General features: G+C 43.1%; 1 protein-coding gene across 1 annotated transcript in view; it reads left to right on the forward strand.

Annotated features, from left to right (window-relative positions):
* The window catches only part of CHMP7 (charged multivesicular body protein 7), a 23002-nt gene extending 13492 nt beyond the window's left edge, over positions 1-9510 (forward strand). The window contains exons 3-10 of the mRNA XM_007950837.2: positions 5928-6113; positions 6251-6384; positions 7243-7291; positions 7546-7665; positions 7940-8038; positions 8252-8312; positions 9034-9213; positions 9458-9510. Coding sequence (XP_007949028.1) covers positions 5928-6113; positions 6251-6384; positions 7243-7291; positions 7546-7665; positions 7940-8038; positions 8252-8312; positions 9034-9213; positions 9458-9510 — 882 coding nt within the window. The remainder of the gene's footprint in view (positions 1-5927; positions 6114-6250; positions 6385-7242; positions 7292-7545; positions 7666-7939; positions 8039-8251; positions 8313-9033; positions 9214-9457) is intronic.
* Positions 9511-14987: the final 5477 nt, after the last annotated feature.

Consider the following 14987-nt stretch of genomic DNA (forward strand, 5'->3'; position numbering starts at 1 on the left):
TAAGCACGTGAGAGAGAGTGGGAACTTCCCAGAACATTGTATTGTGCCACGCCCAACAGAAATAACCCAGGTGGGCGACTTTAAAATCAGGATCTCCTCCGTAGCTAATAGCAATTCCCACCTTAGAGTTTACAAAGACTTATGGGTAGAAAAGCCACACTAAGTAATTTACTACACCGCAGTGAGTTTTAAATTTTAAGACAAATATTTAAGAAGTTTGTATTAATTTACATTTTCATCAAGACTACATTAGATTTTTCAGTTTCCTCACATCATTGTCAACATAGGGTAATATCAGTCTTTTAAACTTATGTCCATTTAATAAAACAAAAAAATGGTATTTCCTGCTTGTGACATTAGCATCTTTTTACATATCTACCAGCTATTTCTGTCCCCTTCTGTGAATTGCCTATTTTTATAATATTTAATATTTGTTTTAATATTGGGTTGTTTGTCTTTTATGTTGATTTGTAGGTGTTCTTCGTTTATTAAAGATACATATAATGTATTTAGTATTAGGGATATAAATATTGTTTCCCATTCTGTTTGATTTTTGTTTTTTGTGATGTCTTTTGACATATAGAAGTTTTCATTTTTTTTTGTAGTTAGTTCTCTCAGATATGTGTCCTTTACGGCAATTGAATTTTTGGTCTTGTTAGGAAGGCTGCTTCTTCAAGGTTCATCAGATACTTCTTTATATTTTTTTCAAATTACTTTATAATTCTGGTTTTTTCTTCAGTTACATTTCAATTCTTCTAATATTTGTTTTTGTGTATGTGGGAGGAAAAGCTCTAAGTTTATTCCAAATGAATAGCCAATTGTCTCAACATCATTTATTAACATTATATACCATTAATGTGTTTGTGTGTGGATACTACACTGTTGCTACAGTAGCTTTGTAGTGTTATTTTCTGATGTTATTGTTAGGTGACATCAAGTTGATTTCAACTCACAGCAACCCATGTACGACAGAATGAAACACTGCCTAGCCCAGCACCATTCTCATAGTCGTAGTTATGTTTGAGCCCATTGTTGCAGCCTCTGTGTCAGTCCATCTTGTTGGTTTTATGCTGACCCTCTGCTTTACCAAATATGTATTTCTCCAGGGACTGGTCCCTCCTGATAACATGTCCAAAGTTAGTGAAATTAAGTCTCGCCATCCTTCCTTCTAGGAGGCTCTGGTGGTGTAGTGCCTGAGGCATTTGACTTGTTTTTTTTTTTTTGGTTTACCCTTGCTTCTAAGATGCATTCTGGCTGTACTTCTTCCAAGATAGATTTGTTTGTTCTTCTGTCAATGTATCTTAGGTTCTGTATTTTTCACCAGTACCATAATTTGAATACATCAATTCTTCTTTGGTCTTCCTAGTTCATTGTCCAACTTTGGCATGCATATATGAGGCAATGGAAAATACCATAGCTTAGGTCAGGTGCACCTTAGTCTTCAAAGTGACTTCTTTGCTTTTTAACACTCTAAAGAGGTATTTTGGAGGAGATTTGCCCAATGCAAATTTGATTTATTGACTGCTGCCTCCATGGGTGTTGATTATAGATCCAAGTAAAATGAAATCATTGACAACTTCATTATTTTCTCCATTTATCATGATGTTGCTTATTGGTCCAGTTGTGAGGATTTTTGTTTTCTTTATGTTGAGATGTAATCCATTCTTAAGATGTAATCCATACTTAAGTCTGTGATCTTCAGTAAGTGCTTCAAGTACTCTTCACTTTCAGCAAGAAAGGCTGTGTCATTTACATGTCACAGGTCATTAATGAGTCTTCTCTAATCCTGATGCCAGGCGCTTCTTAATGTAGTCCAGCTTCTGAATTATTTGCTCAGCACACACATTGAATACATACATTGAAAGGATACAACTTTGATACACACCTTTCCTGATTTTAAACCATGCAGCATCCCCTTGTTTTGTTTGAGTAACATCCACATGATCTATGTACAGGTCCTCATGAGCACAATTAAATGTTCTAGAATTCCCATGTTTCTCAATACTATCCATAATTTGTTATGATCCATACAGTCAAATATCTTTGCATAGTCAATAAAACACAGGTCAACATATTTCTGGCATTCTCTGTTTTTAGCTAAGATTCATCTGACATCAGCAGTGATATTCTTTGTTCTACATCCTCTTCTTGAATTTCTTGCAGTTCCCTGACAATGTACTGCTGCAACCATTTTTAAATTACCTTTAACAAAATTTTACTTGTGTGTGATATTAATGATATTGTTCGATAATTTCCACATTCTTTTGAGTCACCTTTCTTTGGAATGGGCACAAATGTAGATCTTTTCAGTTGTTGGCCAGCTAGCTGTCTTCCAAATTTCTTGGCATAGATGATGACTAAGTGCATCCAGCATTGCATCTGTTTACTGAAACATCTCAATTTTCTGACAGGGCAATCAAATCTAATGAAAATGTTATATCTCATTAAACCCTTTTGCTGCCTTTAACACTATTGACCCCTTGCCTTTAAACATTTCATATTCCTTGACTTTTTGACAGTACATTGCTTATTCTCCTTCATTCTCTCTAAGCAGTGTTTCTCTGTCTCTTTTGTAAGTTTCTTGACCCTTTCAACATTAGTGTGCTTTAAGCTTCTTTCTTTCCCCCGTTAATTTCCTTGGGTAATCCCATTTATACTTGTGATTTTAACTTTCATCTATATGCACTGGGAAAATCTGCTGCAAAAGGCCTCTTTAAAGTGCAAAGAAGTAAAGATGTCACTTTTAAGACTAAAGTGGGCCTAACCCAAGCCTTGGTATTTTCAATCGCCTCATATGCATGTGAAAGCTGGAATAAGTGAATAAGGAAGAATGAAGAAGAGTTGATGCCTTTAAGTTATGGTGTTGGCAAAGAATACTGAAAGTACCATGGACAAGAACAGACAAATCTGTCCTGAAAGAAGTGCAGTGAGAATGCTCCTTGGCAGCGAGAATGGCCAGATCTTGTCTCACCTACTTTGGTCATGGTGTCAGAGGGACCATTCCCTGGAGAAAGATCATGCTCGGTAAAGTAGGGGATCAGTGAAAAAGGGCAAGACTCTCAATGAGATGGATTGACACAGTGGCTGCAATGATGGTCTCAAGTATAGCAAGGATCGTGAGGATGGCACAGGACCAGGCAGTGTTTCATTCTGTTGTATATAGGGTTGTTATAAGTCAAGAGTCAACTCAATGGCACCTGACAACAACACAACATATACTGGCGACTTCTTGTTCTGGTATTTCCTTAGAGTTTCGGATTTGTAACCCATTTATCTGTTGTATGTATCTTCTTGGATGTCTTTCAGGTATCTTGAACCAATGTTTCCAAAATGGAATGTTTTGCCTTTCCTTTAAAATTTACTTTTCTTCCTGCATTCTTGATATTAAGTAATATCATCATTTCCATCTGGTCACTTAAGTCAGACCCTTAAGTCATCCTTGACTGCTCTTTCCCTTTCAGCCCATACTCAGTGTCTTAGTTATCTAGTGCTGCTATAACAGAAATACCACAAGTAGATGGCTTGAAAAACAGAAATTTATTTTCTCACAGTTTAGGAAGCTAGTAGTACAAGTTCAGGGTGCCAGCTCTAGGATAAGGCTTTCTCTGTTGGCTTTGGGGAAGGTTCTTGTCTCAATCTCCCCCTGAGTCTGGGAGATTCTTAGCGCAGGGACCCTGGGTCCAAAGAATGCACTGTACTCCTGGCTTCTCTTTCTTGGTGGTAATGAGATCCCCACTTCTTTCTCACCTCTCTCTCCTTTCATCTCTTGTAAGATAAAAGGCAATACAGGCCACACCCCCGGTAATCTTCCCCTTCCATTGGATTAGGGCTATGACCTCATTAAGGGTGTTGCATCCCACTCTAATCCCCATACAACTGATAGGCTGATCACATCAGATCACATCGTGGAGGATGATTACATCATTACATAGCTGTTAATCCACTGAGAATCATGGCCCAGCCAAGTTGGCAGATATTTTGGGGGGATGCAATTCAATCCATCACATCCAGTTAACATGTACTTCTAGGTTTATCTTCTAAATTTTGTTTGAATCCATCCATTCTCTATTCCTTTTACCATTGCCCTAGTTCAGCCCCTCATATTCTTTTGCATGAAAAGGCTTCCTGCCCCTAGTCCTAACTCTACAATCCATCCTTCCCCAGTTTTCAACTAGAGTTTTGTTAATTTAGCTATATCATTCCCCTTCAGTGACTACCTGTAAAAGTGGTGGTGTGGCATCTAATTTCAGGAGGACACAGGAGAATCACCATCAGTATCAGTTCAAAGCTAAAGATTCATATGATACACCTCCTTTCATCAACCTTTTTTTTTTTTTTTAAAGCAGTTTTGACACCAAGCATCCCTCCCATAGCACTTTCTACTTCTCTGGTGGCTTTGGTAATTTGTTGCAGTGGCCATACATAATTCACATGATTATACTTATAGTTATGAGGTTTATTAAGGAAGTGACAGGTTACAACTTGGAATTAGGATTAGGAAGTATGTAGTCAGAGTCCCCCTTTTTCATTGCGGAACAGTTCTCTCAGCTCCTTTTGGTCCCCTCAGGATAGGCCTCCTTTCTCAGACCTTGGCCCTGCTCAGGCCTTTCCTCTGCCCAGCTCAGTTGAGTGTTACATAGCTCTTTAGCTCTGCTAAAGAGGTGCAGTGCCAAGGGGCCCCTTACTCCACTAGTAAGCCTTCTGGTTGAAGGCTCTCACTCTTTTGCTCCATGGGCTGGGAAGGCCACTGTGCTTATTTCCTGTTTTCTGCCATTTAGTGCTGGTCTTCTGGTTCTTACTGCTTGGCATCTTTATTATCTCCAGTATGACAGTATTATTTCCTGGAAGATTCTCAGCGCAGGGACCCTCGGTTTGAAAGACACACTGCACTCCTCACTCTTCTTCTTGATGTTAGTGAAGTCCCCCCTCGTACTCTGGGATTGGCTCCATTTAAGCCTAGCAGGATGGCAAAACTGGCCAGTCCCCTTGCCCCTTGTTAAGGTTCCATGCACCTTGTTTTCATTATTAACAAGCTGTTCTATCCCCGTGGTGGGCCACAAGCACCTTATTTGCAGAGCCCCACCCAGCCATTTTGTGGGAGTCCCAAGACTGTATGGCTGGAAGGGCCATATTAAATAATTCACTGTAGCACACTAACATCGTCTGAAGAATAAAGGATGACATATGTTATTATGCTTAATTAATACAGATGTGCTTTTACTTTCTCTCCCCTTCACCTCTGCACATAAACATACCATATTGATTCATGCTTTTATGCCACTGCCCATGCTTGTCCCTCTTCCTGAGACACCCTTCCCACCAGTCTTCACCTAATAATTTATTCATCTTTCAAAATTCAGCTCAACAACTATTTTTTTCCAGGAAATCTCTGAACTCCCAAGCATTCCTTCCCTGTATTTTCATATCACACCATTGATAGTGGTAGCTCAGTAGGTATTTCTTAAACTTCTCAAAATAATCCTGTTCCACCTTTTGAGACTCTTTATAGACAAGAAGTAGTATTCTTTTTTGCAGTATTGCCAATTGGCTTAAAAATGGAGAGAGTAGACTTGGAAGAGAATTAAATGTCATCTCATCCATCCTCTTAAATTGTGAGAGGCAGTGAGGGCCAGGGAGATAGTGACCAGTCCAGGGTTACACAGGCTGGGCTGGAAAGCAGGTCTCAACTATAGTTCATAGCTTATCCCAAATATATTCACTAATCATTCTATCAAGACTGAAAGAAAAAAAAAAAAAATCCTTTGTCCTTTGAAAAAAACAAAAAAGCTAGGTGCTTTAAAGGAAAATTGGGTTGGTGATTCCCTGCTCTTACCTTGTATGAACATGTTTTTGAAGCATGGCAGTCAAGTTCACTGTTCCATGGGCTGCACTTAGGGCATGTAAGTACATCTTGCCTTTCCCTGCAGGAAAAGGCTGAGGAGGTATATCGTCTGTATCAGAACTCCCCTCTCTCCTCCCACCCAGTGGTGGCCCTGTCGGAGCTGAGCACCATCTGTGCTAGCTCCTGCCCAGATGAGAGGACCTTCTACTTGCTGTTGCTGCAGCTGCAGAAAGAGAAGAGAGTCACAGTCCTTGAACAGAATGGAGAAAAGGTATGCAAGGTCATTGATTCATGCATTGCCTCACCAGTTATTTATTACACATAGTCTAATGTGCTCACCAGCATTTCTGCTTGGGATTTTCTCAGCATTTGTAGTCAGGGCAGCAATAATTAGTCGTTGTCCTTTAGATTGTGAAGTTTGCCCGAGGGCCACATGCCAAAGTCTCTCCTGTCAACGACGTGGATGTTGGTGTGTACCAGCTGATGCAAAGTGAACAGCTCCTCTCACGCAAGGTGGAGTCCTTGTCGCAAGAAACAGAGAGGTAACTTCTATCCCTGAACTGAACCCCTCTTGCCCCAGCTGGCATTCAGAGCTACCAAAGCATTGGAGTCTAATGGCCTCTTTGAAGAAAAAGAAAAAAGGTTATTTTTTTTCCTGATTACAAAAGTAAGTAATTGTCCAATGCCGAAATGATGGAAAATACAGAATATTACGAAGGAGAAAAAAAGGAGCCTTTTTTTTTCCTAATGTTTTTAGCCCCAAAGATTATTACATTATGTTTTATTTTATTCATGCTTGTATCCATTAACCAGTATTTACTGAGCCAGGTATTGTCTCAGGCACTAGAGATGACAGTAGTGAAGAAGACAAACCCTTGCCTTCATAGAGCTCTTTTTGAGGGAATCCTTCTTTTCTCCTTGGATGACTGTGCAAGCTGTCCCTCGTAAAGTCACATGAACACTTCTCTGAAAAGTAGGGTATATAAATATTGAATTAGACTTTATTTGTTCACTTTGTCTTACATGTGAGAACCCAATGTTTTTGGGAACACAAAGGGATATATGTCCAAAGTTATTGCTGATGTTAGGAATTCATTCCCTATCTCCCAGTTCCCAAAATGGGAATATGTTTTTAAGGTACTTTGTTTCCATATTCTTTCTCCCCATGGGTTGAAAAAAAGTTGGCCTTTTCCATGTGCAGATGCTCAAGCTTGGATCTTGACTTGCTACAGGAGTTTGGCAGTGGGTTGTCAGGCATCATTTTTCTTGATATTGTGTGGGGTGGATTTGATGTTCAGTTTTGAAACTGTGTTAATTAAGTCTGTTCTTGGAGAGTCTTCAGGACCCTGCCACTCTTATCCTGTGGCACAATCATTTTTTTCTGTCCTCTTATTTCATAGGTGTAAAGAAGAAGCCCGCCAGGCTTGCCGAGCAGGAAAGAAACAACTGGTAAGTTCTCTCTTTTCTCCTCTAGCTGATTAGTTCTGTCCTGGTTGGCAGCAAGAGATGCCCAGGCATTCAGACAGCAACTTGCTTGGGGCTCCAAGGGGCACAGAGTCTGCAGATAGCCCAGGTACCACAGCTTATTTTCAAATGAGAGGGTAGAAGGCCTGGGATAGTCTTATCATCTGGAAAGGGCTATCTTCCTTTTACCCTTTGGTCTCCTCACTTTGACTCCAACCTGAATTTCCGTGTTCCTTTAGGCATTGAGATCTCTCAAGGCCAAGCAACGGACAGAGAAGCGCATTGAGGCCCTCCATGCCAAGCTGGACACTGTTCAAGGCATCCTGGACCGGATCTATGCCTCCCAGACAGACCAGATGGTACCTACTCCCCCTTTGCTCCCCTACTTGGCTGGTCTCCCCAGCACACACTGCTTTTCCCTTCCACTGTGTCTTTGCTGCACGGAGGGGCTCTGGGTTCTTTTAGGATGTAGCTGGAGTTGCCTTTGCCTTTCTTGTTAGGAAATTTTGGCCCCAGTGAATGTAGGTGGGTGAATCTACTGTGGGTTGTAAAAGTTAGCTTTTGGAGAAGAAACAGTGTTGTTTGTATTTTGCCACATGTTCTTCATTTGCAGTGATGGCTCTTTCTTTTTAGGTTTTCCATGCCTACCAGGCTGGGGTAGGAGCACTAAAACTCTCCATGAAGGATGTCACAGTGGAGAAAGCAGAGAGCTTTGTGGATCAGATCCAGGAGGTACAGAAAGGGGCAAGGGAGAGACACACACAAAAGGAAGTTAGTGAGGGCAGGTTTGACTTTGCTGTACTTGCCTTTTTACCTTGTGATCTTGAGGAAGCTTGGCTTGATTCTCATATATTGCAGCTGCATAACCTTAGGCATTTTCCCCTAGACTTAGAGGTACTCAAACACACCATTCACAGTTCAAGACCTTGCTCTTTTTTCTTACAGCTATGTGACACCCAGGATGAAGTTTCTCAGACTCTGGCTAGTGGAGTAACCAATGGCTTAGGTAAGTTGACAAACTGGATTATTTCCTTCCTTCCTTCTTTTTTAAGAGGACTTCAATTCCATGGTATAGTGACAGGTTTGATCCTGGCTTTGCTTTTCCTGGTGCAGGCTGGGTTCTTTTACCCTACCCTTTTTCTGAGCTTACACAAAGGAATAATTATAGAAAATTGCCATTTCCTCCTTGATGGGCTATTATTAATGACCCTTCTATGCTCCAGTGAAAGAGCTCTGGTGGTGCAGAGATTAAACCAGTTAGCTGCTAACCAGAAGGTCAGCAGTTCGAATGCACCAGCCACTCTGTGGGAGAAAGATGAGTCAGTCCGCTGTTGTAAAGATTTACAGCCTGGGAAACCCTATGGGGCAGTTCTGGTCTGTCCTGTAGGGTTACTGTAACTCAGAATCAACTTGATGGCAGTGATTTTTGGTTTTATGCTGCAGCGTTCCTTATTTACAAGGCTTCTCATTGGAAGATCCTTCTTCAAAGGCAAGGGGAAGCAAAGTCAGTTCCATGGGGATGGCAGAATATACCTCCTTGATGATTTAGTTCTGTGTATGAGAAAAGAATATCTGCTAGAAGATACCCTCCATTTCCAGTGACTTCATGAAACTCATATATTATTTTTTTAACCTGCAGGGATGTTTTGGCATCTTTTGTAAAGCTGACTCTTCAATGTGTTTCCTTCCTGGAGTTTATGTGTCCTTATGTTGTGTTTTCTTTCCAGATTTTGATAGTGAGGAATTGGAGAAGGAATTGGACATCCTTCTTCAGGATACCACCAAAGAACCTTTGGATCTGCCCGACAACCCCCAGGAGACGCTTTATACCAACAGTGTGCCTAGCCATAGGTTCTCAGATGCTGAACTTGAAGCTGAACTTGAGAAACTGTCCTTATCAGAGGGAGGTATGGAGTTCTGTTCCCAGGGTTGCTGGTGGACATATGGCCCCCTGGCTGACAAAGGAGCCACGCACAGTGTAGAACTAATGTGATGGGCCCCAGCCCAATTCTCAGTTTACTGGGGTACCAAAGGCCTGTAAGGGAGTTGCATGTTTGTTATTTATATGAAGACTCTATCCCTTAAACAGTGGGATGGTTTCATTTTAAAGATCTTCCTGTTATATTATTCAGTAATTTCTTCTTCTTACAGGTTTGGTCCCAAGCAGTAAATCTCCAAAAAGGCAATTGGAACCGACTCTCTAAAGCCATTGTGGGACCCTCAAGTGAAGGATCCTCATGTAAAAGAGAGACAAGCCTTTTTATGTGTGTGTACATAGTTATTAAAATGAGAAACTCAGAATTTGTTGAGAAGAGGAGGAAGGAGAACTATTCTGATTTATCTGGATGCTACCACTTACTACAGGACAGATGTAATTTCTGGAAGTGATGCTGCAACGGCTTGCTCCCAGCTGGTATCATGGACCTGCCTTCTCATCTTTATAGTGCCACAGTTTATACAGTTCTGTGTTTGACCTGTCATCTCTCATAGCCTGCAGTTCTTGCCATTGGCTCAGTTAGGTTTGTCTTCACCCACCAGCTCTGTTCCAGCCAATGAAAGGGAAAGATTTGCAGCTTTGCCAAATCAAAGTCAGTCCTCTCCCCTGCCTCCATTGTTTTGTAGAGGGATTTATTCTGTCTGTAAGGTCAGTTAATTAACTTATTCCTTTCCCACTTTATTCCCATTGGTAAATGAGAGTAATGTGAATCAAACACTTAAAGGTTGTATTTGAGGGGACTTAACAGCTGCTGCTTTATGGAGAAACTTAACAGTGTAAAAAGTTTCTTTCTAAGATCATTTGTCAAATTCTCCAGGTATTCAAAAAAGAGGTCACCTATGAGTGGCTCAGAGCCATGACAATTGAGGGCTCTGGTGTGGTTGGCGGACACTGCTGCCTTTTCCATCTTACGCGGAAAATCTGTTGACTGGGGAAAGGGTTATTCTTGGTCTTTTGAACTTGGTGGGGTGGCCCAGGTGACTACAGGGCCCCAAGATGTCCAATTCCCGATTTGCCTTGTCCCCATCATGGAATAACTTAAAACATGTGTATATATTATTTATATATATATATATATATATATATATATATATATATATTCCAGAACAAGCCACACAACAATACACCTCCCCTTCGTGAGCCTGGCACACAACAGGTTCTTTGTGTGAATTTGAAAAGCATTTCATTTTGTAGCCCATTGCTCAGAGCAGGGGATCTGAGCCAGGATGTGCAATAGAAGCAGATGTTGGCGTTCGGCCATATCTGCTGTGAGATTCCCCAGTCCCTGCTCTATACCTGCCCCTGCCTTCTGCAGTCCCATCTTTTTACTTGATGAATTGGGAAGGATGGTATGGGTCTGAATGTCTGGCAATGTGGAGAAGAGAAGATGACAGCCACACTGCCACTCTTTTGCCACTGAATACAAGTATTTCTGCCTGGAGCCCTTTGCCCTGTCCCTCTGTTTGAGGTAGTGTAGTGCAGAGGGGAAGAATTTGCTCCAGGCCAGGAGCATGAATCACTGTTCAACAAATTTCTTTCCTACTCTACCTTGGTAAAATGAAATGTTGGGGGTGAAGAGGAACAATCACTATTTTTTCTTTTTTAATCTGGTAAATAATTAAAAGAAAAAACCCCAAGTGCTTGTCCTTGCCTCTTCTTTAGGTTGTTCCTTCATTCTTTCCCCGTGTTCCTCTACCATATATACACTTTGGTTCTTTCACTTAAGGTCACAAGAGAATGTTGAGGAGCTTAATAGTGTGAGTATTTCATTGCACTGCAGTAAAAGAATGATCAGTCTAATTGATCACTCTCATTGACGCTGCTCTGGGGGAGGACACTTTCTTTGAATAGGTTTTAGAAGTGTGCCAGCATTATTTGTTCTTTTCCATTGTCTGTTCTCTATAGGAGCTCTGGTGGTGTAGTGCCTAAGGCATTTGACTGCTAACCAGAAGGCTGGCAGTTCAAACCCACCAGCTACTCCTCAGAAGGAAGACTGGGCAGTCTACTTCCGTAGAGTTACACCTCGGAAACCCAACCTTCTCTCTTCTGCCTATGTGATGTTACCATACTTAAGTCTAGCACCAATATTTACTAAGCACTTGCTACCTGCATATTGTTGACCATGCATTGTGAGGGTGAGTACAGAGTTGGGTACAGGGAGGCTAGAGGATTTGCTACTGCATGAGGTAGTCAGCAGGTGAGCCAATCAGGGATACGTGTTGGGAGCAATAGATCAGAAAGCCCCAGGGGAATCTAAAGGTGGGGATCTGATAGATGGACAAGAGACAGGCACTGATAAACCATGTGGTGGGGTGGATTCTCTCGGTAGGAAAATGGGGCAATCTACTTCCATAGTGATACTGCCTTGGAAACCCAAGGAGGGGTCGCTATTAACAACAACAAGAGGTTGGATTCTCTGAGTAGGACTGCTCTGAGATAGAGCAGAAACAGTCTGAACAGAGAGAAGATGGGCCAGGCTCTCTGAGGGAAGTATGTAGTAGGGAACCACCCACTGGAAGTAAGTAGCCTGTACTTTTGAACCACGCTACCTGGTTTGGTATTCTTTTGCTGTCCTGAGCTACAGATGAGGCTTGTTTAAATGTTCTAGCTTGGGCAGTAGGACAGGAAATTAAAAGAAAATATTAAGTCTGGACTTGGATCAGAGTGAGGACAAGGTGGGGGTCTTTATAAGGACCCTCCACAGGGAAGCTGAGTCTTAGGAGTCAGGGCCATGTGGAGATTCCTTTTGAACAAATGGGTTTGATTTACTAAGGGAGCTGGTGTGTGGAGCTATACTACTCCTGCTATCAAGTCAATTCCAACTCCTAGCAACCCCCACTGGGTTTCCAAGGCAGTAAATCTTTATGAAAGTAGATTGCCTTGTCTTTCTTCCATGGAGTGGCTGGTGGGTTTGAACCACCAACCTTCTGGTTAGGAGTCAGATGCCTTAGGCACTGCACCACTAGAGGTCTTGTGTAGAGCTATAGCAGGTCCAGATAAACCAGGTCCAGACCCTGATCAAAAGTACCATAAGATGTAGAGATAAAGAACTAAGGAAAGAAAGTTCAGAGAATAAATACTTCAAGTTGGTGAGCTCATTGAAAGAGGTAAAGAGACGGCCCAAGATGTGCATCCACCTATATAGCAAAGACCTGAGAAAACCAAGTGAACCAGAAATATGATAATCCTAGAAAGCGAGCATCAAAAAGAAGGATGAAAAAGTAGACCTAATACCATTTGGAAGGAGAAACAACAAAAACGGTGAAAAAGGAGAATTATGGATTGGATGTGCCCTTCCAATCAGCCTGGTGTAGTGTGGCCATCTTGAGACAGTAAGCAGCAACCCTGTGTGAGGAGCACAGGTAGACAATTTCACGGAATTCCCAAAAGGACATGGAGAAACTGTAGACAAACATGGAGTGTAGGACACATACTAGATCTAAGGGAAAGTACAGGAAGGTGGTGAAAGTTGCAGGAGTCCTGACAACCAAAAGAGCAGGGAGGGAGCCAGGAACCAGAGTCTGGGCCACTTACCAGTGGTGGTCTGTGACCATTTGGGTGGGTGTTGCAAATGGAGTAGTAGATCCACAGAATATCAGCAGGAGGTTCCCTACCTGACTCTGGGAGCCCCCCTACACATGTACACTTGCATTTGGTAGGGGCCAGGTTCTGATTGCTGCTGCAGCCTATGGGGGTGCCCCAGCACCCACAGGCAGTGATCATAGGACCATGTTCTGGAGTATTGCCATCAGTGACCTGTGTCAGGCAGAATGGTCAGGACTTTATCTATCCCTGCCCTCCCTCAGTCACCAGATGTCCAAGAAAACGGGTGACCTCAGCTGAGGTGGCTCCCTGTAGCTGAAACAGACCCTGAAGGAGTTGACAGCTGGGCTGTCTGTTGAGCACACTCCCTGTAGCTGGGCAGCAAACCCTTCCTTGAAGGGAGACCTGGGTGTGTACTTCCGTGTCTTTTTCTTTATTTACCCAGTAAGACAGGTACTGCTATTTTGCAGGTGAATTAACTGAGATAAATGTTAACTAATTTGCCCATGGTCAACAATAGGTGATGTAAAGGGGTTTTAGATAGGTGAATCTGCTTTTCTGCATTATTATTATTTTCTTTTTCCATTCTTAACCACTGTTGGGACAAAGATTGGCTATGATTCTGGTCATCTTATCTTACCTGATTTGTGAAGCTCACACACATATCATCTTGCTTCTTGTAAACTGCAGCCTTTCTGCAAGTTTCTTATGAATAACTAACCCCCTTGATTATACAGAAGGGACTGGAAAAGTCCAGAAACGAGAACTGAATTTTTGTTGCTATTTGTTTACTATGAGCATTTATTAGGCTTCTTAAAGGGAAAGCCCTTTAAAGAAAAGATTCAAATCTCAGCTGTTTTAAACAGTTTAAAGGATTAGACGAATAATGCAGGCGTCATCCTCTTCATTAATGAGAGGCCTATGCAGATGAAGAGGTCAAATTCCTTACTGCCTTATTCTAATTCTCTACAAACACCACTGAAGACGCTCTGGCGTCAGGGTGCCCCTTTGACTTAAAAAAAAAAAAAAAAAGACATGTAGCAAGAGAACATTTCTTCAGGTCTTCTTGCTCCCAGCGAGGGACCTTGGAGGGGAAGTGATCCTTCCCAAAGGGAGTCCTCTGCGGTCGGAGCTCTTTCTGTCCGAACTCCACCCACCGCCAGTCAGAGTGGGAGCTAGCTCCGAGTGAGGCGGGGAGTGCGGCGCAGCTCCGCCTCCTAGTATCCAGCGCCCGCACCCGAATAAACTGGGAGTTTTTCCTCCGCCTGATTATCTACATAGGCAGGAGTAGGATCTAGGAGTCAGGTGTCTGGGGAAAGGAGGTGAGAATCCCCCCGGGTTGGAGTGAGAGGGATTATGCACTCTGGGCGGTCGAGGGAAGCCAGGCTCGCGAGTGAAGCGCGCGTCTTGTAGTCTGTGAGCGCCGGACACCGGGCACGCGGGAGCCGTCGGTCGGTAGAGCCCCGGAAATGGGTCTTGCGGGACAGGCGCTGAGTAGAACAGGCGGTGAGAAAAGTCTTCTTGCTTCTTGGGTTCCTGCCCCCACCCTCCAATGCTAGGTCCCTGCCCCGACACGTCCCGGATAACTCTTTCCTTTCAAGCCCATTTCGCGCTTACAGGCCATTCTTGTCTTGTCCCTGGTCCACGTCATTTCTTTCCCCTGTGGCAGATTCTGGGCCCTTAGTCACTGTTCTTTGTGACCTATACTGGCGCCCACCTCCGAGCTCCGCCGCTTACCACCTGCTGTAGGAACTTTACCTCCTCCGACGCTAGGAGAAAACCTGGGAAACCACTGGCTGGAACCATCTGGCTTCCCTTACCGGGTAAAACCTGGACTTCCTATTCGTTGCGCTGTGCAGGAACATGCCCCCCTCCTCCGACCGCTGGAGCTTGCCAGCCCCCCCGCCCTTCAGTGCAGAAATGAAGAGTCCACAGAGAGCCGGGAGGCATTTACCTGATTTAGGAAGAAGTTTTGGTGCCTACGCTCCAGGCCTGGGGCTTGTCCCTTATTCCACTCCAGCTAGGGAGCTTCTGAAACTCCCAGCCAGAAGGTCACCCAGGCCCCCAGACCAGCAGAGGACCGGGCGGAGACAAGACAGGCCCCCTGAGTGTCATGGTCGCTGGATTCTTTTTTCTGCTCAC

Source organism: Orycteropus afer, unplaced genomic scaffold, assembly GCF_000298275.1.
Source record: "Orycteropus afer afer isolate SDZICR_OR568_19922 unplaced genomic scaffold, OryAfe1.0 scaffold00289, whole genome shotgun sequence".
Taxonomy (NCBI): Eukaryota; Metazoa; Chordata; class Mammalia; order Tubulidentata; family Orycteropodidae; genus Orycteropus; species Orycteropus afer.